Raw genomic sequence first — 24,245 nt, forward strand, 5'->3', positions numbered from 1 at the left:
ACCTTTTTATCCCCACAGCCATTGTAGGATCAGAGAATCCTAGAGCAGAGAGGGAACTTTGAATTCATTTAGATGCTAAGAAAAGCAGGGATCCACGCACATTTGAACCCAACACGCAAGATGGCAGACTGGAGCCCTGGCTCAGGAAGCAGAAAGGAGCAGTGGGAAGTGTGTGAGTCCGGATTCCACGTCCGGCCCTCCTGCTTTCTGTACAACGTTGGCGAAGGGACCATGTCAGTTTCCTCCTCTCTCAAATGAGAAGAATACTCATCTCCTACTCTTGCTGTGAAGAAAGACGGAGACAATAAACACCCCCCTTACATCCTGAGGAGGGCAAAACGGCTCTGGGAGGAGCCAGCAGACCTGGATTCTAGGCAGCCCAGCTCCACCACCTACTACGGACAGTCTCTACTTGGGCTCAATAATTAAACCCATCCCCTTCCCTCTTCCTACTTATAAATATAAAGATGTCAGGTGAGATTTCAAGATGCCATCCAGATATGAGATTCTTCTAATGCCTATTACACACGGCATGCGTGATCTCGAGGCGGGGAGAGAAATTTAAACATTCGATGAACAAGGGGGGATGTAAATTAGGATATGGAGTGAGTTGTACACAGCAGCCCCTGATTAGCATATCCTAACGTACAGTAATTTACTGATTTCCTTCACTTCGTTTTGTTGCTATGACAGCACTGGGGATTGTCAGGATGGCTCAAAGAGACAGCAGGTAACAAAAGAGACCATCTCTCCAATGAAAGAGAGAAGAGATGACTGGTCCCCCTCCCTCCTCAGAGTCCTTACTATAGGATAGGGTTCTTGGTACTATTTGTACTTCATCAGGGGTGGTTGTGATTGTCCTTAAGACTCTCAGTAAGGACCGGGAAAGTGAGCTCGTCTGCATTATATAAATGTCCTCTACTATCAAGAGCCTACAGAAGTGGTCCAGGAGTAGTGAGCTGGACAGAAGGGTGTTGTCAGCTCAGCACACAAGACGTCCAGTCAGGAGGTCTTGGGTTTGAATCCTATTCCTGCCATTTTCAATCGATTTAATCCTGGGCAAGAAATGTAAGCTTCAGATGCGTCTCTCCTCTTTTGCAAAGTAGAGAGAATGTCATCTAGTTCATTAAAACAATATTGTTCCTTTAGGGAGTAAAGGAGTTGGTGTTTGTAAAGAGCTCAACAAAAAGTGATCGTCATCACTGCTTGGAGACTCTGTGTCTTCAACAGATTTGGCATTTTTTTCCATAGAGACATACTAGAGACATTCCTAGATTATTTCTAGGTCTAATGTTTTCTAAAAAGAGATGCTGAAAAAAAAAAAAAGAGGAAGAAAAGCATGGAGTTAGGAATAGAAGGGAAAAAACTGAAATGTGGAATTATGCAAATATGCTTTTGCCTTTTAATGGCCACAGAAAAACAAAACTTCCAACCACAGTTGGCTTTTAAATCTAATTGATACAGAGATCTTTCAAGGAGCAACCTTCAAGGCAGAACGGCACCGTCTCACTTATGAGGTGCATTCCTTCCATTGCATTCATCCCCATTCTGAAAGCAAGGGGTGTGTTTTGATTTTATGGCCCCATTGCCTTTTTTCAATATTGAAACTAATATCCATATGGAATTAGCACAAGAGAAATAAGTGGAGAAACAGACTGGGGAGGGGAGAGCAAGGACGAAAAAGCAGGAAGCCACTCATTTTGGTTCCACTTTGAGAATTCATGCTTTGAGAGATCTGCCAGGCAGTTTCCACGTAAACAGTTTCCTGGTTTGAAAGCAGCTATTCTGTTTTTTAATGACAGGAATATGAGGAGAAATTGATCAATAAAAAATTTCAATGGGATGCTTTGGCAATACCCATGAGAATTAAATATGCCTCACCCCCTAAATCCCATGTCTATGAATTTACTCTCTAGATATGTGTGGCCATGTGCGTGAAGAATTATGTATGCACAATGATATTCATTGTTTTTATTCGTGAAAGAATGGACAGAACTTATTTTTCTTTTAAAAAGGCTGGTACAGTGAATCACAATGTGTTCCTGCATTAGAATATTAGGTAGCCATAAAATTGAAAAAATGAGAAACAACAAGATATGCTAAATAAAGCAAAATATGAAAAACCGGGGACCTAGTGTGCTACCATGCCACATAAAACAAGAGGGGAGTGTGTACATATACCCTTCCATAGAGTTTACATTTCCAGTTTTATTAAGATCTAATTGACATACAACATTGTATAAATTTGAGCTGTACAACACAACGGTTTGATGTGTGTAAATATTGAGAAATGAGCACTGCAGTAAGTATAGTTAATTAACATCCATCACCTCACAGAGCTGCAATGTTTTTTCTTATGATGAGAACTTTTAAGGTTCACTCTCTGAGCAACTCTCAAACGTACAATACAGAATTTTTTACCTATAGTCACCACGCTGCAGACATCCCCAGGATGTATTTATCTTACAACTGGCAGTTTGCACCTCTTGACCACCTCCCCCCCTACACACACCCCCGTCCTTTCCTGTAGAATTTAGAATCTCAAAACAAAGTGCACCGGGGTGTGGGGAGGAGATTTCATTTTCACCATTTGCCCTTTTATAATATTCTATTTAAAAACTTGTACCTGTATGACCTTTTCAAAAAATAGAAAATATTCTGTTGAGGGTATAGAAAGATTTCACGTCTTTCTCAGCCCCTGGGGTTCTGTGGACCCCACCCCCCCTAAAAGTTCAGACTATTAATTGATAAGAAAAAAATCGCCCTACCTATGGTATATTGCATGAAGTACCCAGGATGAAGTCAGGGATAGAGAAAATCACTATTGCATTTCGCAAAGTTTGCTGTATTAAGCAAGCAAGCTAGCAAGCAAGCGTGAACACACACACAAACACACACACACACACACACTCACTCACACACAGGCGAGGCCCCTGGGAACGGCTCCTGCACACAAGCTCACCAGCTCTCACCGCCATGAGCATTATTTGGAAGCCTTGATTTCAGAGCACTGCATGTTCCATGAACAAGGTTTTCTACCTCCTACCCTTGTGCAGAATTTCTGGAAGGGAATTGCACCCTTCCCAGCTCTTGGCCTCAGGCCCCACCCACAGCTGGCTGCCCGGCATGCAAGCCGACACCAGGGAGCCCTGCTTGGGTGCTGGATCACTTGTTAGTTTGTTGTCTGCTTCAGAAACTCTCCGCTCTATCTGAAGAGCAAAAATGTGCTTCCAGACTTTGGATTTCCGAGGGTGAGTTTACTCAAGGTCATTCCAAACAGTGTGGCAGGAGAGCCTGTCCTAGGCAGCGCGACACTTGGGGTCTGAACCCGCCCGACCACAGACCACCAACCTCCTTGTTTAACCTCTCTGTACTCGTGTTTCCTCACCTGCAAAAAGGGCATACTGATCATTCTTCCAACACAGGCTGTGAGGAGGATGCATTGAGCCGATGCACAGAGAACACTGGCTGGCAGGGACCAAAGCACTTAAGAACCTCAGCTATTTTTAGTAGCTAGAGTGCTGCCTTGCGGGGCAGGGTGACTTCCCACTATCTCAATTTACTAATCTGGAAGCTGAGGCTCGGGGCCATTCGTCCAGATTCACACCAATAAATCAAGACTTGCCTTGTAAGTCGTGATCTGAGCACTGGTACTAGCCAGATACGTGCATTTACCAAGCACTTGGCCTCTATTTTCCTGACTATGAAATGGAGACTTCAACTCCATGTATCAAACCGCATAGCAGAGATGGGCCCAGAGACAGAAATCTCCCAGCTGTGCTCCCAAAATGGACCCTTGTGAACGTATGACTGTGTCGGACCCCTTCTGCAATCACTGACACTCAAGGAAAGCAAGAGTAGCTTCTGCTTTCTTGTTCATTTGTTTTCTTGTCTAAAATGCTAGTGGGCAAGCAGTTCAGGCCCAGGAACCCCTAGTGTGGAATAATTTGCTGCGTGTAGCAGTCCAACTAGTCATAACAGAAAGACAAAAGTGCACTTTGCTTTGCACGAAACAGTCACATACCTGGCTGACGAAATGCTCTGATAAATGGACGGCATCTGACAGGTGAGCGAATTGGCTTTCCCAGGTGACGACACACACAGCCAGCCTTTCGCCCAAGACCAGCCAACTGAGCATGCGCTATTCTTTCCGCCCAAGACCAGACAACTGGGCATGCGCTACTCTTCACCCAAGACCAGCCAACTGAGCATGCGCTTCCAAACCTCAGGGCTCCGCTGGAAATTCACCCGTATTCAAGACAGACGCCCATGGCTTGACAGCACACTCAGTAAACCCTTAGGATCCCAGTGTCCATATGCCAGGCTCTGAGCTAGTGTGTGAGCTAAAGTTTTTCTTTTTCCCTGTCCACGGGCATGTTAGTGGAAGCCGCCCTGTCTGTGTGCGTGTTGTTTTTAGGCGACCGATTGTTAAGACAGCGATGGGTCAGGAGATGGAGGGGACGGTCATTAGTTGCGGCCACCCTCATCAACTGTTACCCAGCTCAGAAAAACACTAATGGATAAACAAGGTCAACAGGAACACAGAGGGCCAGTTCACAGAGTCCCAAGGTGGCTGAGCCTTTGCCAGGCCTTTCTTCCCCTAAACAAGAAACAAAAATCATTAGTATTGATAGTCCGGGTAAGCAAGCCGCACACGGCGTGAAGAATGACCACCCAGGCTTGCCCGTCAGATCTGAGGACAGCAGGTGAAGGACAAGCTGCCCTGTCTGCACAGAGATGGGGCTGTAAAGATGATCTGTGACCCATGACACTCGATCTTTGGGGCGTTTCTTCTTTTCAGTAATGGAGGTTGAGTGCTGAGTCAGGTCAACATCGAGTGAGAATGGACACTGTGACAGCAGGTCCAGTGCCCTGCGTACACCAGCTAATTCAATCCTTATCATTATTCTAGGAAGTTTCATTTACTACTCTTGTCTCATAGATAGGGAATCTGAGGCTCAAAGAAATCAAGTCACTTGCACAAGTTCTCCATGGCCGGGAACTTGGTCTTGAGGTTTGAAGCTAGGATTCGAACTTGATACAGTGAAATGAAGGGGGACAATTCATCCCAGTCTGTGTGAGACTAGCTTTATTTCAGCACCACAAGTCCCACATTCTGGGAACCTTCTGTCTCAGGCGAAAGTGGGGAGATTGGCTACCCAAAGTGGAATTCTAACCGTGGACCATTCAGTATCTTGTACAACAGGAACAGAGAAACTTAGGTTAGAGAAGTTGACCTGATTTTCAATATCAGCAGAAATCCATCACTCAGCAAAAAGATCTCTAAAGACTTACTCCTTAAAGTGTGGTCAGTAGTCAGCAGCACCGACACCTCCTGGGAGCTCATCTGAAAGGCAGACTCTCAGGCTGCACCCCAGACCTACTGAATCAAGATCTGTGTTCTAATATCATCGGGGGGGGGGGGTATTGTCTGAACATTAAATTTAAAGGCATGATTCTAAAATCCTTTCTAGAACTATATGCCACTGTGATCCTGAATCAGCTAAGCATAGCATGAATCTCTTTTGGATACCAGCTCTAGAAACAGTCCCAAGGATAAGGGAGGGGGGGGCTCACCCCTAAAGACGTCTACTTTGGAACCAGGGGGCAGCACAACGCAGCTTGTAATCAGGTCCAGATTTCACACTGTCGGCTGATTTCTTCAACAGAGGTGGTGTGTTGAGAGGAGAGAACACAAGTTTAGGACTCAGACTGACCTGAACTGGAGTCCTGACCTGCTGCATCGGTGACCCAGCAACCTGGGGATTCCTGGGGAGCAGGGCACACTCTGTAAAGTGCTTAACATTACCCTTCTCAGTGGTTCTCAGTCTGGCTGTCCTTCAGAAGCAACTGAGGCAGTTGAAAAGGTTTAAAAGAAATGCAGATGCCTGGGCTCCAGCCCAGAGAAATGAGTTTAATCAGACTGCCTTGGAGCCTTGAGAAGAGCATGGTTTCCCAGAGGATTCCTTTGTGGAGCCAGGATTTAGACCCACTGGCCTTCCTCTTAAGGATGGTGTTGAGGTGCCAATGAAGTAATCACACCAGCCCCTGGCACAAAACAGGCATTTGGGCTCTGCGAAATTCCCCTCTTCTGTCAGTGGCGGCACGTCACCTGTCAGCACCAGGACTGCTCTCCACAAACGGGAGATGAAAAATTCTCTAAGGAAACCAAGAGGTCCCTAAAGTCTATGCCTTGGGCTTCTGCCTGTAGTGTTCTTACTTATTCAGCACTTTAAAGTTAGGAAAAACCAGGCAATGGTGCCCCCAAAGAACTAAGTTACCAGAAGTTAGTATTTGGGATCTTACACTTTTTTTTTTTCTTTTTCAGGGAAAAAGAAAGTTTTTAAGTAAGTAACTTCTAATGCACCATTTAACTGATAGAGCTTCCTTACGACATGGCTCCTAAGAATCCCCAAAGCCCTATAAGTTACAGTCCATGGATGATTCCTGGGGCAGCTACTAGAAACACGTGGCAGTGACCATGTGCCTTCCAGGTTGAGCACCATAAGGGCATCTTGCCCCATTTGTTACCTCTGCATTGTCTCAAACAAAGGCATCAAAAATTATAAACTGTCACCAGGCTTGAGACGCAGGCTTTGAGAGAGATACTAATAATTCCATACAGGAAGGACAGAATGTTTTGCCTTAATTTTTTTTTTTTTTTAGTAGCAGTGCCAGTCAGCCAAAGAAATCAGTGTTTAAAAGTCGAGCAACCCATGGAAGGAGAGAGAGAAAAATCAATATCAAAGCCTTCTTTCCTTCCCAAGCACCTATTAATAAACTCCCTCTGCTTTCAATGTGTCTGTCCCCATTAGAGGCTCAGACAGCAAGGAGTGTGGGGCGTGGAGTCTTTCCAGAGATTTTCTGCCCTGCTCATTTCTCTCTCCTGCCTCTGCTTCCGCCATGTCACTTTCTTAGAGAGTAAGGACAAAGAACAGATTAGAAGTGGCCTCAGGGTACGTCTAACCCCGCAATACATCGGGCTGTTTGAGGAGGTAACTGAATGCCCCGGTCCTCAGTGCACTCAGATATCTCTGCTGCAATGCTAAGTTGCACAGCTGAACAGATGTTTCAAACTGTGACTTTTTTCAAAATCTGCTCCTCTCTAACTCAGCTGGTTTTCACATCCTCATAACAAGGCCCATTCGTGTGATGCAGATTATGAGGCCTGCTTCAGCATCTCACTGAATCTGTCAGACCTTCTCACCCATTGCAGAAAGGGAAAAACTGACGCAGAGAGAGATCCGCAAATTTGTCCGATGCCACCGTAACCAGAACACGCCAGGAGGAGCTTAAACGGGGAGGACTGGTGAAGAATCCCTGAAAGCTCTTCAACTATCATCCTTTCCCTCCTCCCTGCATCTCCCCGAAGCAAACCTCTCGCTGATAACTGATGTCTGTTTGCAGAGACACTGTCTCATTTAAAGTGCTAACTTACACCAGGTGTCAGATCTTCCTCCAGGTCCCTGGCCAGTTTGCCCTGAGATCTGTCTCTCAAATATTCCCTGGACTGTCTGGGTGCTGACATGAGCAAGGTACTGCCCAGGTTGGCCCTCTGCTCAGTTCCGCCAAAGAGAGGCAGAGGCATGCACTGGAGGGTGTGTGAAAGGGAGAAGTCAGCCTATTTCTCCATCTCTCTGTGCCTGAAGCTGAATCCTTCCATCCTCAGTGTCTTAGGTCAGCCATGATTCCAGCCCCCACCAGGAGGCACTGGGTCCTGGCCTCCAGGACCCCATCTCTCATCTCCACATCTTACAACTACCAGTTTCTTGCTGTTGCCAATCTCTGGGCTGCCTCCCTACCCCTCATGTGGCTTCCAGCTCCTCTACCACCCACATAACAAGTTAATTGCATTAAAGCCCTCCTTTGTGAATTGATTGGCATGGATCCTGTTTTCAGGTTTGACCCCAAAAGGGAACTATCATTTTTTTTTTAATTTTATATTGAATCTAGAGGGGAAAAGCAAGAAAGAATCAAATTTTACTGATGGCTCATGGTGTACTTCCTGGGGCTTGGCACTTTCATACGCCTTGTATATTTTAGTCCTCAAAATAGAACTGTGGGAAACACATTACCACTATTCTCCTTTACACACACACAAAAAAACTGGATCTCAAAATGTGAGGGGACTTGCCCACGGATAAAGAGCCAGTAAGTAAAAGGGCCGAGATCCTAAAGTAGGTTGTTTTTTGCTTACGTGTCAGTCATAGAATTAAGGACCGAGTTGAGACTCCATCTTGAACAAATCCTGGAGAGAATGTCTTTGTAAATATCAAAGTTTGTCGCACAAATGACTTGTATTTTTTTTTTTTTTAATGACAAGCGTTGAGTTAAATAGTGAGACAGCAGGTATATACAACATATAATTAATATAAGCATATAAGCCTTAATAGCTAACAATGCCTTGGAAAACAGAAGCAGTAGAGAAAGCCTGGTTCCTGCCCCAGGCTGATTCATGCCTTTTAATTAGATTTTTTTTCTGATTATTAATTACTTGATGTTAAAAAAAAAAAAAGGCAGAATAAATAAAAGTCTGAATTATATTCAGACTGCTGGCATTAAGTGTGATTCCACAAAGTCAAAACACAAGTATATCTTGGATCTCAGTCATCTGTAGTCATTTCTTTAGCTAGCAGCTGGAATATTTTTTTCTAGCATTATTATGACAAATAATCTTCCATTCATAAAAATATGCCCCTATGCTCTGCTGTAAAGAGTAAAGACCACTACCACAGGGAACTCTATTCAATAGCTTGTAATAACCTACAATGAAAAAGAATATATATGTGTGTGTAACCGAATCACTATGCTGTACACCAGAAACTAACACAACATTGTAAATCAGCTCTACTTCAATAAAAAGAAGAAAAAGAGCAAAAAGCACTAAAGTAAGCCTTAAAAGCACTGAATTGGAGTCTCGGCCTTAACATTTACTGGCTGTGTGACCTTGAGAAAGTTGTTTCGGCCATCTGAGACTCAGAGCGCTCATCTAAAAATAGGAGTAATTATATTTTGCCTACCTCCCACAATGGGTCATTTTCAGGATTTAAAAAAAAAAAAGCATAATGTAGGTGCATTTTTAAAAATACCAATTGCTATACAAGTGTAAGGGCCATTGTATTAAACTCTGTTTACAGTCATTATTGCCTTTTTCTCCTCTGAGCAATCTGCCACAGGTGCTCCCCCTCATCAGCAAAATGCAGGCCTATGAAAAAGGGAAGGGTGGAGAACAATTTTACAAAAGCCTGGCAAACGGCAGTCAGCTAATCTCCATTTTTCTCAGCCAGAACAAATGGCAATTTTCCAGATGCATGGCCTTCCTGGGCATTTCCGGCTACTTGGACAGAAGGCAGTGCCTGCCTCTCCCAGCCTCCTGGGCAAGAGATGCCAACACCTGGGGCAAAGTCACTAAAACCATGCGTAGCTGCGAGCTGACACTGCGACTTGATAGACTGACACCGTGACCTGATGGACTGATAAACCAAATGCAACCCCACCATCTCAGGTGATGATTTCCTGTACTCTTCAGAACTTTTTGAACACTGGTCTTACTAGTCTATAGATCTGTCCCTCTTCTCTACCCTCTGTGGAGTCCAATGAAGAAAGAAGTAAACCGAAACACAAAAAAATCTTGTGGAATTCCTCACATTTTGGCTTGTTTTTTGTTTGGGGGGAGGTAATTAGGTTTATTCGTTCAGTCATTCATTTAAATGGCGGTACAGGCTGCCCAGGAGAATAGTGACACTCTCCTGTGTGGATAGCTTTCTTTAAGATAAAGACACAATGTCCATCAGAAACCCCATGGACTTGCTCTTCCTTCAATATTATGTGATGTATGTCCTGGTACATGTTTCAATGTTCCAAGGAAAAAAATTGTATTTTTATTTTCCATATTCATATGCCTATAAACTATGTCTGTATTCTAATACTCATCTTGAACCCAGGATCTCATACATTCTAAGCATGAGCGATACCCCTGAGCGATACCCTCCCCACCGAATTCCTGACATTTATCTAATGATCTAATTTCTAAGGACTAGTCCTTACTCTTACAGATTTGAAAAAAAAAAAAAAAAAAAAAAAAAGGCAGTTAATGTTTCCGGCTCCAAGAAGCGCATTTCTCTTGTCAATGCACATACAGGGAACAGTAGCCTTGAGGGTCCTCCGAGGAAGTGCATCCCCTTCCTCTCTGATCTCCAACATCCCTTCCATCTCGCACTGTCAGCACCTACTGGCAAGTGCCTATGTGCCTGGCGCTGGGCTGAACGGGATGCTGAGGATACAGAGTCAACAAGACTTGAGCATTTAAAAAACCTCAGCCCCAGACGTCATCCCTGCGCCCCAGACCCCACCTCCCACCAGGCGCAGTGCGCTTTGGGACAGAGAGCATTTCTCAGACCACCAACCCTGACCCTGACGCCGCTGCGATTTCCCCTCTGACCTTGGCCAGGTTACATTTCTCCTTCCTCCTCCATTTACAGAAATGTGATTATTGCAAGTGGGTAGAAAAGGGGGAAAAAAAAGAAAAGAAAACTGAGCAGTTGGGAAAGGAGAAGGAGTTCATTGCATCCGACCCAGTGTTCTCATAGAAGTTCCTCTGCATTTAGAAGTTCTCTGCACTTCAGGTTTCAGAATTCAGAGGGTTGCATGGAAATGCCTTCAATTTTAAAGGCTGTGCAAACCTGGAGTTCACGTTCAACGAAGACCGACTTCCAGCTGCTTCATAACGATTTCAACACAGCAACAGAGCAGAGCGTCTGCCGATTTTCAACCCTAGCAATTTGGTTCAAGCATGATCTCAACCACTTTTAGCTTTGATATTTCTAGCCACCTCTTATGCTGTATTTTCTCTTAATGCCACCAATCATGTGTGAAATTCTGTTGCAAAACTAATCTTTGTGGGAAATGATATGTAATGACTTCTTTAAAGAGAGACAGAGAGAGAGAGAGGGCAGTGATTATGACCTTTGTTGTTTCTGACATGTTTTTCATAGTGTAATACAAGTGGAAACATCTCTTTCTCAAGGTCAAAGTAGAAATAGTTTTCTGCTTGTACAAGCATCACTGTTTCTTAAGCAGGAAAAGCCTTGAAAATTATCTTTATGGCTTGATTTCAAAAACCTCTAATGTATATAATGGTTGATAAACTTGAAAGCCCACTGTGCTCAGAAAAATAGCTTGATATCCATCTTATTCAATCAGTACTTTATGTTTTACCTTTCCAATGATGTAAAAAGATTTAAGAAGACACAAAAGACGGGAATGAGAAATCTTATTTGGGTATTTATACAACAAGGCACTATTTGATGATCCAGTGTCACACACACAAACACACACACACACACACACACACATACATAGTAGCTAACATATCTTGTCTTACCAAGGGAGGTTTCAGTCAAAAGCAGCTATGACCAGATATTCTGCAGTGGAAGTCAGAAACCACTAATTTAAATTTTTCATTTGTTTTTTGGAACAATTATGCCACCCACAAAAGGGTAACTTTGCAAGTTGTCATTATCTCATGAATTTTGGAACTTATCCCTTAAATAAACCCATCTCATTTCCATATAATTACAGCAACTAAGAAGGTCCTGGGGAAAAAAAAAAAAAAAGAAAAGAAAAAAGTTTCGCTAGAAATGTAAGGGTCCTAATCAGGAATCCCTGTAACTGGCATCTTGATCACACTTGGGATTTAGTTCCTGACAATCAGAAAATTCGTATGAACTTGAAAGAGAAATGTCTTGAGGGAGTTCGCTTCGACTTCAGTTTCCCGCATAGGATGCTTTCTGACAATATTCACCTGTACTATTGTCCATCCCTGTTATGTATTAATTTATCGCATGTCATTTAGATTCATTTGTAATAAAACACAGTGGTAATGACTTCAAACTTTAAAAAGAGTAATGTGGACTAACAGAGTCCTTCCTGAATGATTCTCTCCCTCCGGCAGCCTCGGGAAATATAGTCCAGAGTGTTTGAGAGACTCCAGTGGACCTCATCCCTCATAGTACATCACTCAGTACAAGCTAATTAGGACGCGTTAAATGTTTCCACTGAAAACGTAAAAAAAAGGAATGTTTTCCTCTGCTGCCTGCTGTTGTCTGCTCATTTCCTTCCTTATAACCTTGCCACTTAACTGTTTTTCTAATATCCCGCTGCAGAGGTGAAACTTGATGGTGCAGCCACAACCCAAAGAGTAAATGCTGACTTGAGAATGTTCTAAACATCCCGGGGGAAACACAAAGTCCTTCCTGTGACAATGTACAAACGTGTCCATTATAGGCAAGGGAACAGGCTTCTGGTCTAGAATTTTCCCATGAGATTTTTTTTTCCTCGCTGTTGTATTAAAAGCTTCCTCCACCAACTATTTTGTGTTGGGATAGGCACACCACTGAGTCTTTTTTTTTTTTTTTCTTGTTTTTCTAAGGCATTTTAAAGAAGACAGCAGATCTACAATTAACACCACGCTGAACTTGAGTGGCTCATTCACGCTTTCTAAATTTTGATCGCCCTTTTCCCCAGGTTTAATTAATATGCCATTAACTGTGGCGTTCAGAGGGAGCTCTGATCGTTGTCTCTGGGTTCTCTTCATTTGCTTAAGGTGTATCTTTCTTTCTTCAGCAGGATTCTCATGGAGCAAGCCCCGGCCCCTGCCTGGCTGTAAGTGCACTGTAGTCTCCATCGGGTTGATCTGCGGCCACACAGAATTTCCTCAGTGCCATCAGGCTCCGGTGATCTCTCCTGATGGCAAAGGGTTGCGACATGGCACCTCCCTTGGCCAACCGTGGACAATTTGTGAGGTTGGCATGACCGCTTGCAACCACTCACCACTCCTGCAGTGGAGAAATGTGTTGGGCCAGATGGAAAGGGGGAGGTGATTCAGACATACTTAGAGCAGGAGACAGAGCATGGGTACCACCTTCTGCCAGGATGCACTGGAGCACAGCACCGCCCTTCCTCCCACACGATCCTCTGACCCAACTGTGACCAGGCGGCTTGGGGCAGGTGTGCTCACTGACAACCACCCACAGCCTCTGCCTTAATCCGGGGGAAAGTCTCCCAGCTGCTGGCTTTCATTCCCGGGTACATTATTAATGGCGATTCATCCTCGGCACATGTAATTTTTAACTATGTGAAATATTCATGGGGGCGGGGAGGGTGACTTCCTAAGTCCTGACGATTTTCCCTCGGCTCTTTGCAGTCGATCCCAAGCAGGTTGCTGACTGGGATTTTCCTCTTCTTTCTCCCGTGTGAAACCTTGTTTCTAACTCCAAGTAATGAATGCAAGATCGATAGAATAAGTAACAAAAGTATCCACGGCGACTGAACAGCAAACTCTTAAATCACTGCGCCTTGAGTGCAAATGAACAATTATTGAAAACGCTGCACTACAATTTCAATGGGAGATAAGAGGGAGGCTTAAGTCATTAAAAGGGTCCATTAGTCTTGTAAGTCGGAGACAGCACACTCAAAACATGAGCTGTTCTGGAGAACTGGAAATATTACATATTCCACCAACTTGCACACACACGGCTGACTCCAGCTGGGCAAGGATGAGGTCCAAGCGTCCAGCCCCTAAGAGGAAAGAAGTCTGCAAAGATGCAGAGGCTGGGCCAGCCTGTCCAAGCAATGAGTCTTCAGTTATATTTGAAAGGAGGTGGAGAGTGAAGGGGGAGCAACAATGACAAATTAGATTATTTACAAGGGATGTAAATATCCTGCTTGCATATCAATTCACTGCGTGTTACAGCATCACATGCTCTTCATCACTCCCTGCTGGGGACACAAATAAAAGACTTCTGACACCTCTACCCCATTCCCACAAATCACCAGAAAAGCCCAAGAGTGCATTCTGGCTACCCCTTTGTCCCTCTTCTCCCTGACTCGATAAACCCTTTGCCGTTCAAAAACGAAGAAGAAAGTAACGAGCCACCAAACTGCAAAGTGAAAGCATTGTTTTGAAAAACTACCTGAAATAGCCAAAATTTAGGATACATAACCCCTCACACACACACAAATACACATATGTACATATACACATACACAGTCTTAGAGATTTGCAATGTTAGAATGCTGTTGAATCTTAACATGCCTGGATTGAATCGTTCCATTCTTGCCCCCTCTCTTGTACCACACATTTTATTAGAGACAGGTGGACTTCCAGAGTTCTGGATGTCAGATGGCTCGAGCGAGGGGCAGCATAACACAACCTGCGAGAAACAGTGTTCCTAAATACACACGATTTCCTCCAAGAATAGCAAAACGTGTGTCATGCCGGAATTATGATGAGACTGAACCGCGCTCATGACACAGAGGGCAACTTTAGCCTTGCCTTTCAAAGAGTACAGTTTCATCTGAAGTAAGACATCACATTTCAATGCGTGCTATTAAAAACTTGCATTACACAGTGAAACTAATTGCCCTCTGAATCACCCTGCTTTACCAGACTAGCAAGCAGTGAATAACTTGAGCTAGCCGAGGGAACATTTCTCCAACAGCCACAGGAAGATCTGGTCCAGCATGGATGGCCTCTAACCAGTACTTTCAGACTTCGCCACTGCTCTGGGTAACACTCCCTACTGACCACAATGACATTAGGCATTGTTGCAAGAGGCCGAAAACTTAAGCTAAAATTACAATCTCACTTCGCATCCCTCAAATATCATTACAGAGGCCGAAATTTTAGTTTGTCCAAAAGATATATCATCTTTATATAAGCTTTTGCATGCATCAAAGACAGATTCACCATAATCACTTGTTATTTTATTCATCGCCAATAAATCCGCTTACCACCTCTATCACTACCCTCCCTGCTCTGAAGGAGGTTTTGTTTAACTCTGGATTCTGCTTGAATTTGGCTCTGAAATGAGGATCCTTTCTTTCAAATCAATTTGAGTTATTTTTAAGACTTCTTTTCTAATATGGCACAAATTAGAGGGAAATCAAAACTGCTGTCAAGACAACTAAAAGCATTCAGCTTTTGCAACGGGGGTTCCTTCCCATACTTTTGCAAATGTTCCAAAGTCTCCAGAAAACAAAACAAAGCAAATAGTACACACGGAAATAAATGCCCCAGAAACCAATTCTGCCTCGCTGCAAGTTTATCTTAATGCCTCTTTAATCTGAAAAATGACTAGCTTTCATATTGAAAGCAAGCCCACTCATCACCCAGAGCATCTGCATGTTGGAATGCTTCCTAGCCCCTCTCCGGTTGCTCTCAAAAACCTTTTAATATCAGATAGATGCTCTCAGGTGATGAGGCCTGATGGACCTTAGAGGAGGAGAGCATAACTTCAGGGAGGAAGAAAGATTATTCAGTCCTAATCCTTGGTTTCCTATTTAGTGAAGGGTTTTGCCTCCTCCCCTAGTAAGTTGCAGCGTTCCAGTGTGAAAGCACAGCTCCCAGCCCACTTACAGTGCTCCACGGATAGCCCAGATCTAAGCCTCAGCATGTTCTCTGGAAATGCAGGCAGCTCAGCAGAAAACCTGAGAGGTTTCCACCCTGGCATACAACTAAACTGCACCAATGTTTAGCAGCTCCAAGACCTAAAAAGGGCTTAAAATAATATGCATTTTGGGATAGGCTGCTCTAGCTAGCCAGGAAAACTGGGATGGTGTGGAGGGGTGCTCTCAGTTGCTCGACCACTGCACGCCAAAGAATGTTTTCCCTTTCTGTCTCAGAATTAGGGGCAAACCAAAATGCTTAATGAAGCATCAATGTTGACTAAGCTTCCACAGAATCGGGAGCACAGAACTTTGTTTTACATTCCATTTAAGTTAGCCCATGACTTCCCACGCCGCACCATTTCTCCGTCCTCACCTAGCTTAAAAAAAAAAACAAAAAACAAACAAACAAACAAAAAACCCCAACTTCATGCAGACAAATCAAGGCAAAGTTTAGCCACCCCCTCCACCCCGTCTCTTCCCTTTTCCAACTTAAAACTCGTCTACGACCCATCAACAGCCCCAAATGTAGCACAAAGGAAGCTTTGAGGGCTGCACCGGCTCGATCCTCCAGTTGCCGGCTGGAGGGAGGTAGGTTTCATGTAATCTATTGTAGAGGCTTTTAAGATTTGCTAAAAGGCTCGTCTGCACCGATGAAGCGCCGGGCACCCCCCGAATTACATCATCAGAGTTAACACTCACCAAAATACATTATGTTTCTCATTAATCAGACAGCTGGAACCCCACCGCGGCGTCTTCGGCATCAGCTCGCACCCCGGGCTGACACGCAGAGCAAAGCCGTTTCATGCTACATTCGGTGGGAAGGTCCCCGGCGGAGAGCAGCGGGCGCCGAGCGTGCCTCCTCCGCCGGATGAGCGCCTCGCGGGCTGCCTCTCCCGGGCTACGATCCCCGGCGGCTGGAGCGTGCGCTCGGGCTGCCTGCTGCACTGCCCATCCTTACTGTAATCCGACTCCTCCTTGCGATGTCCTTGCCGCGCCTGTGACATCAGGACTGCGAGTACTACAAACAGACCCCCCCACTCCACCCCACCCCACCCCACCCCACCCCCGGTTCGCCGCGGCTCCGGGAGGTGCTCCGATTGCCTGCATGGACCAACCATGGTTCTCGGGAAGCGCTGATGAGCCCAGAGACCTGGGAGGGGGCGGGGTGAGGGGCGCGGGAGGCTCTCTTAAAGAGAGAAGGGTCCGGATCCACCTAGGCGCGCGCGGGGGAAATTCACCGGGGTGCGGGAGGGAGGGAGGGGAGGGGAGGGGACGGGGTGAAGGCGAGTTCTGCCATTACCGTGTAATTAGACACACTTCTATCCCGCCCCTCCCACGAATGTCATCATCCTCGCCCAAACTGAGCCTCCCCTCCCAAGTTTACATGGCAGTGGGAAAAGGAATGGTAATGGTGCCTCGTGCCTGCATTCTTTTTGCTGTGGGCCTGAGGGTTTGTTGGTTGTGATCTTTATTCCTAAGAGGAATAAAAGACTCAAGGGACCCTTGCTAAGGTAATAGAGGTTTTCACTTAGAAGTGATCAGATCACAGAAACTCAGCAGTGGGTAAAGAGTTGTTTTTATTTCTTGAGTGTTTTCTGAGCTAGATTGATAGAGAAATGTAAAGAAAAATAACTGGTGATAAAAGTGACCTCCACGTTCACAAGATCCCATTTGCTGCCTCCCTAGAAGGTAGCAGAAAGGACACTGAGGCTGAAATGACCCCTAAAGAGGAGAGAGATTCTGGCCTGAAAGATAACAAGATTCCGTCCTCATTCAAGGCTGGTCACCAGTATAATATAGACACACACACGCACAAGCACTCCCATTAAATTTGAGATGAACAGTCAAGGAAGGCAAAGCTTAGCAAAGCCTCTGGCTCCTCCAATGGTCTAATGAATTGCAGCCCTTATATCTTACATAGAAAAGGATGTTAGAAAGAAATCCCTGAAAGCTACACTGATTAATACTTAAACGCCCAGCGTGGAAAATAAACCCACAGAGCAAGTTCAGTTTTCCAAGGACTCATCACTTTGGGACCCAACTTACCTACTGGACCATTTAAATGTAAAAATTTCTTTAAAAACCTATAAAACTAAGAACTAAAGATAAAGAATTGTAATCAATGGAAGAAAGCAATGGATATATTTTCAATATGAGTTTTTATAGGCTATGGTAACAAATATTTCCACATTGTGATATTAAAATATTCCATGGTCTTTTCTTGCAGAATTCTGTATCTTTTGGTGGATTGAATGCATCTGGGAACTAGACTCTGCTGCTCCTAACAGTTTGCTGTGCAATCTTAGCAAAAAAAAAGCTTAACCCTACATTTCCTCTCTGAGAAAAAGCTCTATAGTCAATATCCTCTCTCACAACGGATTATATAGAATTTGGTGAATGCGGATAGATAACCATATATAAAATAGAAACGTTACAGTGAGTCTTAGGACACATCTGGTGATGCTCTTTTAGAAATATTCTTCCTTTAAAGCAACTGGAAGGAAGAAAACTCTAATAGTAAAGAATATTTACTTTTTTACTCCTATTTTAAAATTCAAAATACAAAGAACGTTACAGGAAAATCCTGAAGAAAACACATAAGTGTTTTTCCTTTTGGACAGATGGACACCATCCAAAAGTACAATTAATGGCCCTTCCCTCAGGCAAAAGAACCATCTGGTGAGAGCTTATTCATGAAGCTGTCTTGACGGCGGACATGGGCTAGGGGGCACTGTAGTTCAATATTAGAGTTTTTGGTCCTTTCGACTTCCTGTAGTTAGAAGATGTAAGCACTGAGTTGAATTTAAAACAGGAGATTTAAGACACTAAAGGACTGTCTTAATAATTAATAACACCCTTGAATTTGCTTGGCATTTTGCAGTCACAAGGTCTCTTCACTTATGTCATCTTTCTTACTCTCTAACACACTGAGATACAGAAAGATGCTCAGAGGCATTAGGCAACTTTCTCGGTGACGTCAGGAAATCTCAGTAAAGAACAACTGTCTTAACACTGACTTATATGTTGAATTTACCTTAAAGTCCCCAGCAGAGTTCTTTCTTTGAAGATATGCATGATAAATATCCTATTTATAATGGTTCAGGTAAAGGTCTTCCCCAATCAAATTATATCACTGCATGTTCCAGGAAAAGAAAAGAAAATATATATATATATATATAGTCAGGAATATACAGGCAGAGAGCATTTGGTAATAGAACATTCCAATCGGACTATGCCTGAAACAGCAGCGTGTAGCTTCTGAAAGAAGAGGCGGACCAAGGAGCAACTGAGTGTTACATTCACACAATGGAATTCTGTTCTACCGAAAAAAGGACGGGGTCTGCTTTATTTAAACGTGTATGCCCCTCCCACCTCCAATTCAGGGTTATCTGGAATGTCAAGACCTCAGATACAACAGTTGCTTATTTCTGGACAGAAAACAAGGGATTTTTATTTTAGTTTGACACGTATTATTGTTTCTTCTAAAATTACTTTAGTTGTATATAAGATATTTTTCAAGGAAAAAAATGCGACTATTTTTATTTTGAAACAAAGTGACATCCAAATAAAGGCACAGCTGATGTTGGCTAGACATGGAGTTGTAGACATGCCAGCCGTGCCTGAGAGCTGCTGCCATATGTCACCTCTAGGAGTGGACCCAGCAGTTTCCAGGGAAGGACCTGGTTCACCCCCTGACTTTTATCTGTCTCTCAGAAGGTCTGAGAAGCTGAGAGATTCTAACGAGGAATCAGGCCACTGCTTGCCAGATAGAAATATACCTTTCCCTCGTCAAACAAAGGATGCCCTAAAACCAGTAAAGCACTTGGAGTGAAAACATTATGGTAAGATGCAAATTGTTTCTCTGCTCAAAAGTCCGGAGAGCTGCCTGCCTGGAACCCTGTCTGCTTCAAGTGTCACTCAAAAGTTAATTAGAGTGTATCACTCATATGTGGAATCTAAAAAAAAAATAAAAAAGGAAAGAAAGAAAAAAGAAGACACTAATGAACTCATCTACAAACCAGAAATAAACTCACAGACATAGTAAAAAAAAATCTGATGGTAATGGGGAGAAAGGGGGTGGGAAGGGATAAATTTGGGAGTTTGAGATTTGCAAATGATAACCACTATGTATAAAAATAGATGAAAAACAAATTTATTCTATAGCTCAGGGAACTATGTTCAATATCTTGTAATAACCTTTAATGAAAATGAAAAAAAAAAAAGAGTTTATCAGTATAGTCATTCTCGCTTTCCCTTCTCACAGTTGCAGACTGCCTTTGTCCCTCCCCTGGCTTTTCCTAACCCCCTTCCCTCCCCTCTTAGTCTCTGTAGCTGTCATCACCATCTGACCCATTACCGTGAACATCTGTTTATTTTGCTCTCTCTTCACCGGAGTAGAATCTGCAGGAGGGCAGAGATTTTCGTTGCTGTTCACTGTTGTCGCCACCATCCTTCCGAGGGTATCTGACACTGGTTGCAACTCAATAAATATCTCTGAATGAATGAATGTCTGAATGAACAGAACTGAGTACAACCGTACTGTGTGTAAAACATCACACTTTTCCATGTGCCTGCCGTCCATTCTTTGAGGTGGATGGTGTTTTATGCAAAGTGTTTACGCAGATAGAACGTGGCCATGCTTCGCAGCAGCTGTTCGTAAATTCCACGCAGCACAGATGCCAGGTAGTACTTGCAGACCGCAGTCGGAGAGCCTGCTTAGCCTCGCGTTCTCAGAGCTGAAAGCAGCAGGGATCCAGCCCTAACTCTGCACAGCCCGTTTGTGTCTTCCATGCCTTCCTCTGAGCCTCAGTCCATTTTCATCTCTTACTTACATCCCCTCGATAAAATCGTATCTGATGTTCCTGCCTCCAGGCTTGCCTGAGTCCAACCCATTCTCCATATTAGAGCCATTATTATCTTTTTAAGAGTCATTCGAGTCGTTCCCTTGGTTAATACTCTCCGTTGTCTCTCTGTGTCACCTGCCAGGGCGTGCAGGGCTCTTCACAACTAGAGCCCGGATCACACCTCAATTTATGAAAGTTTTATCCCTCACAAGTTCACTCCGGTCCAGCTGCAGACCCACAGTCCCCCTAAAGATGATATTCCTCTCACCTGCTCTCTTTAGCTGGGCGGTTCCTGTTCAAACTTTGGGTCTCTCTGTTCAAGCATTATTTCTGCTGAGGACACTTTCCTAACCTCAAGACTGAATGAGATAGTGCTCTCATTTTTTTTTTTTTCATATAGCATATGGTCTAATTCCTACTCAAGCACTAAAACATAGTGTGCAAATTTCCCTTCACTTGTCTCTCCCAAATGAAAGAGGATGCTCTTTTTAAATTCTGTCTTCATGACTTAATACAAATCGGTATTTAATGAATGAATGAAGGGATCAGAACCTGATCACTCTGCACCTGGGCCAGAATTCCGTAGGCTATAGTGGAGTAAAGATGTTGTGGGATGCCTTAAAACTTCAAAGGTACCCCTTCTGGACACTCGGATGGACGATAGATGTACCTGTTGCTCAAATTCAGAAGCTGCTGAAAGAAATCAAGGAAAGCAACCCACAACTGACTACTGATAGTGATTCTCAAGATCCAAAAAAATAACAGACCTTCTTCATATGACTTCATTTTCGGAATCCCCAGGAGTGATTCATTCTCCAATGAAGTCATGGATTGTCAAGGTGATGGTGGACGTCCTTCTCTCAGTGATGTTAGCTGTTGGGCCAGCTGTTATTTTAGCCGTGGTTGTGACTCTGGCTTACATAAAACATACACATGTCACTTACATAAGACATACACATGTCACAACCCTGTTGTGGATGAAATGTCTATATCTCAGATATATACCAAGAAAAATAAAGGTGAAAGCACTCATGAAAAAAAAATGAATCTGTTCATTCATCTCATATTTATTAAATAAATTTAGTATCTTTTGAATACTTTGCACCATGCATTTTGCTAGGTGCTGTCTCAGAGAGTTCGGAGGGCAATGGGGGACATGCCAGAGGGTTACCAGGAAAAGCAAGAGGGCCAGTGTGCTAGAACATAGTAAGTATTGGGAGTGAAGAAATAGTTGAAGTCAAATAGGTCACAAGGAGCTTAATACAGTAGGACTTTAACAGGTCATATCATAAGGATTTAGACTTTTATTCTGTCTTATGTAGAATGCTTTTGGAGTTAACATAACACATCCACTAGGGCTAATGCCTGGAGAATGGATAAAAAGGGACCAAAAGAAAATGCAAGGTGACCATCTAGGAAGCCTTTGTAGTAATCTAGGAAAGAGATGGTGGCTTGGACCAGGGTGGGAGCAGCGGAGATGGAAAATGTGGTTGGAGCTTATAAAGATGACAAAATGAGCCAATAGGATTTCTTGATGTGTTGGGTAAGTGATAGAAGAGAGAGAGGAAAAAAAGAATAGATTACTGGAAATCTGGGGACCTAACAATTGGAAGATGGAATTTCCCCTAAGTGATGAGGAGAAGACTGTGGAAGAACATATCTGGGTCGGGGTTAGGAGGTAGCCAATTGGGACCATATTTAGTCTGAGATTCCTGTGTATTCTAGTGGAAATGTTCCATAGCAGTTTGGTTATGAGTCTGGAGTTCAGGGGAGACACTTGAACATCATATTTGAAGTCATCCTTTTATGGATGGTAATTAAACCCACGAGACCAGATGATACCTTCAAGGGAATATACATAGAAAAGAAAAATAAGGTCAACCCTGAGCCCTGGGACAAGTGCAAGAGACCAAGGATGTGAGTATCTGGTGGGTGAGTATTTGATGAAAGCACAACAGCCTGGTGAATGAATATTGGGTGACATATGGATGGCATTTGATGGAAGAACATTTATTTTAAGCCTGAGTTTGTCTCCATTTAGTATACCACAACCCAATGCCAAAAGTGTTTGAAAAGTGGAGAAGTAAGTAATTTGTCTATAGGAGAACAAATTACTTGTTCACCTGATATGTGCAGTGTTTTGATCAGAATTTTTAGATTGTGTAGACACAACTACAAACTCATAAGTCATTTTTATTCCTAGATTCCCACTTGATGCTTCCAATGAAATGAAATGCCTAGGGACCGTAATCTGGAAAATTAATTGCTTAGAAGAAAAGAAATGATAATATTGTGATAAGAATGAAAATCCTATAAATCCTATAAGACTCCCAAATTCTACCTGTCTGAGTTTCCCTGACTTTGGAGGCATCTAATAATTCCTTTCTGTATGTGGTCAGTTAACAGGGGCTTTTCCACAAGGTTTACTAACTGGCATTGAGGACCCTCTTAGAATTCTTACCTTGGCGTTGACTATGGCCTAAGCATGTTTATTCATTAAAAAAATAGCTCTCAAATACTCATCTGTCAGGCATTTTTCTAGGTCCTGAAGGCATACTGATGAAATTACAGAAATCTCTGTCTCCATGGTGCTGACCTCCTTGGGGTTTCCATAGTGTGACTTATCCAGTAGTATTTGGAACCTTTTCCACCTTTGTCTCATGCCGAGGAAAAAACTTAAAATGTCCTTCCCCTCATTCATTCATTGGTTGGAGTTGATTGCTTCTTTACCCCTAGGAGAACAGATGTAAAGGTGAACAGGGCATATCTACCATGTTCATGCTGTATCCAGTGCCTCAAAAATTGTCTACATAATGGGCAGCATGAGATAAATATCTGTTTTTATTGCATGTATTATTTATTAGAGTGAATAAATATCTCAAAAGTCTTCTACCTGACGCTCTGTCCTGATTCTGCTGAGACTGTGGTTATATTCTACCAGGACTGCCCTCTTCTGTTTCCCTGTATTTGTCTAGATAGTTGTATTCACCATCCAAACCTGCTCAGATACTTTGTTTTCTACGAAGTCTTCCCTGGGCTTATGTCTGACTCATGCGTTCCCCAAATGAGCTCCCAAACATTGTTTATTATAGTATTTATCACATTCCATCTCAATAATATGCCCAGTTATCAATATTCCCCAAATAGAACGAAGGCTCTTTGGAGTCAAGGAAAAAAATCAATAAATAGTAATTCCTTGAGTTTTTTAACATACGTCGGAATATAGAAGAAATGCATGCCAAGGGCGTGGTATTTTGGGTTAATGATTGGAGTGTACCACTAACACCAGATGTTGTCCATGACTTAGGAAGCAGCTACCTTTGCTATGGTTGGAGACAAGTATCAGAATTACATGGACAAGGAGGAGACATCAAAAGCAATCTTAGGGTGGAGAGAGAATCCCAAAGCCCGGAGGAAGGGCCAACCAGGAACCAGAGGGCAGATCAACCATTAGGCAAAAGACAAATCAGAAATTCTGTGGGTGGAGCAGGTCAGGAAACCATTGTAGGAGCCAAGTATTACCAGAGTCCAGAAGAGTGTTTAGGCAGAGAAGGATCCAGGGAAAGTTAATCAACCCCCAGCTGCTCTTACAGGTGCCTTTTATTAGTGCGTTTGCCCTGACGGATTGATGGTCCTGACTCCCTTATAACGGAAGCATCACAAGATCCCTTTCTGAAGGCTCTCCGATTAGCTCCCTGTCATGCCTCCTTTCCCTTTTCTTTTTTCTCTCCAAAGCCCTTCTGGAACACGTTTATATTTTTATCTAGGTCAACTGGCCACTTGCTTTCTATTTATGTAGATATTTTCTCCAAAAATCAATGGACTTCACATCAAAAGTTTGGTGGTCCCAGACCACCTAGTTTGGTGCCACACTCATAGGAAGTCAAATTATTGTAACTATTCCCACCACTGGCAATAAAAAAAGTAATGAAGATCCTATATCACAAGGCA

General features: G+C 43.4%; 1 protein-coding gene across 2 annotated transcripts in view; it reads right to left on the reverse strand.

Moving 5' to 3' along the window:
• ZNF385D (zinc finger protein 385D) overlaps window positions 1–24,245 on the reverse strand; it is a 771,052-nt gene that overhangs the window by 271,038 nt on the left and 475,769 nt on the right. Inside the window, exon 1 of one of the 2 annotated variants that reach the window (XM_031432497.2) lies at window positions 16,150–16,475. The exons of the other annotated variant lie outside the window; for it this stretch is intronic. Coding sequence (XP_031288357.1) covers window positions 16,150–16,171 — 22 coding nt within the window. The 5' untranslated portion in view covers window positions 16,172–16,475. Of the gene's footprint in view, window positions 1–16,149; window positions 16,476–24,245 lie in introns of those variants that run through there. 2 annotated transcript variants of the gene reach the window in all.

Source organism: Camelus dromedarius, chromosome 2 (genome assembly GCF_036321535.1).
Source record: "Camelus dromedarius isolate mCamDro1 chromosome 2, mCamDro1.pat, whole genome shotgun sequence".
Taxonomy (NCBI): Eukaryota; Metazoa; Chordata; class Mammalia; order Artiodactyla; family Camelidae; genus Camelus; species Camelus dromedarius.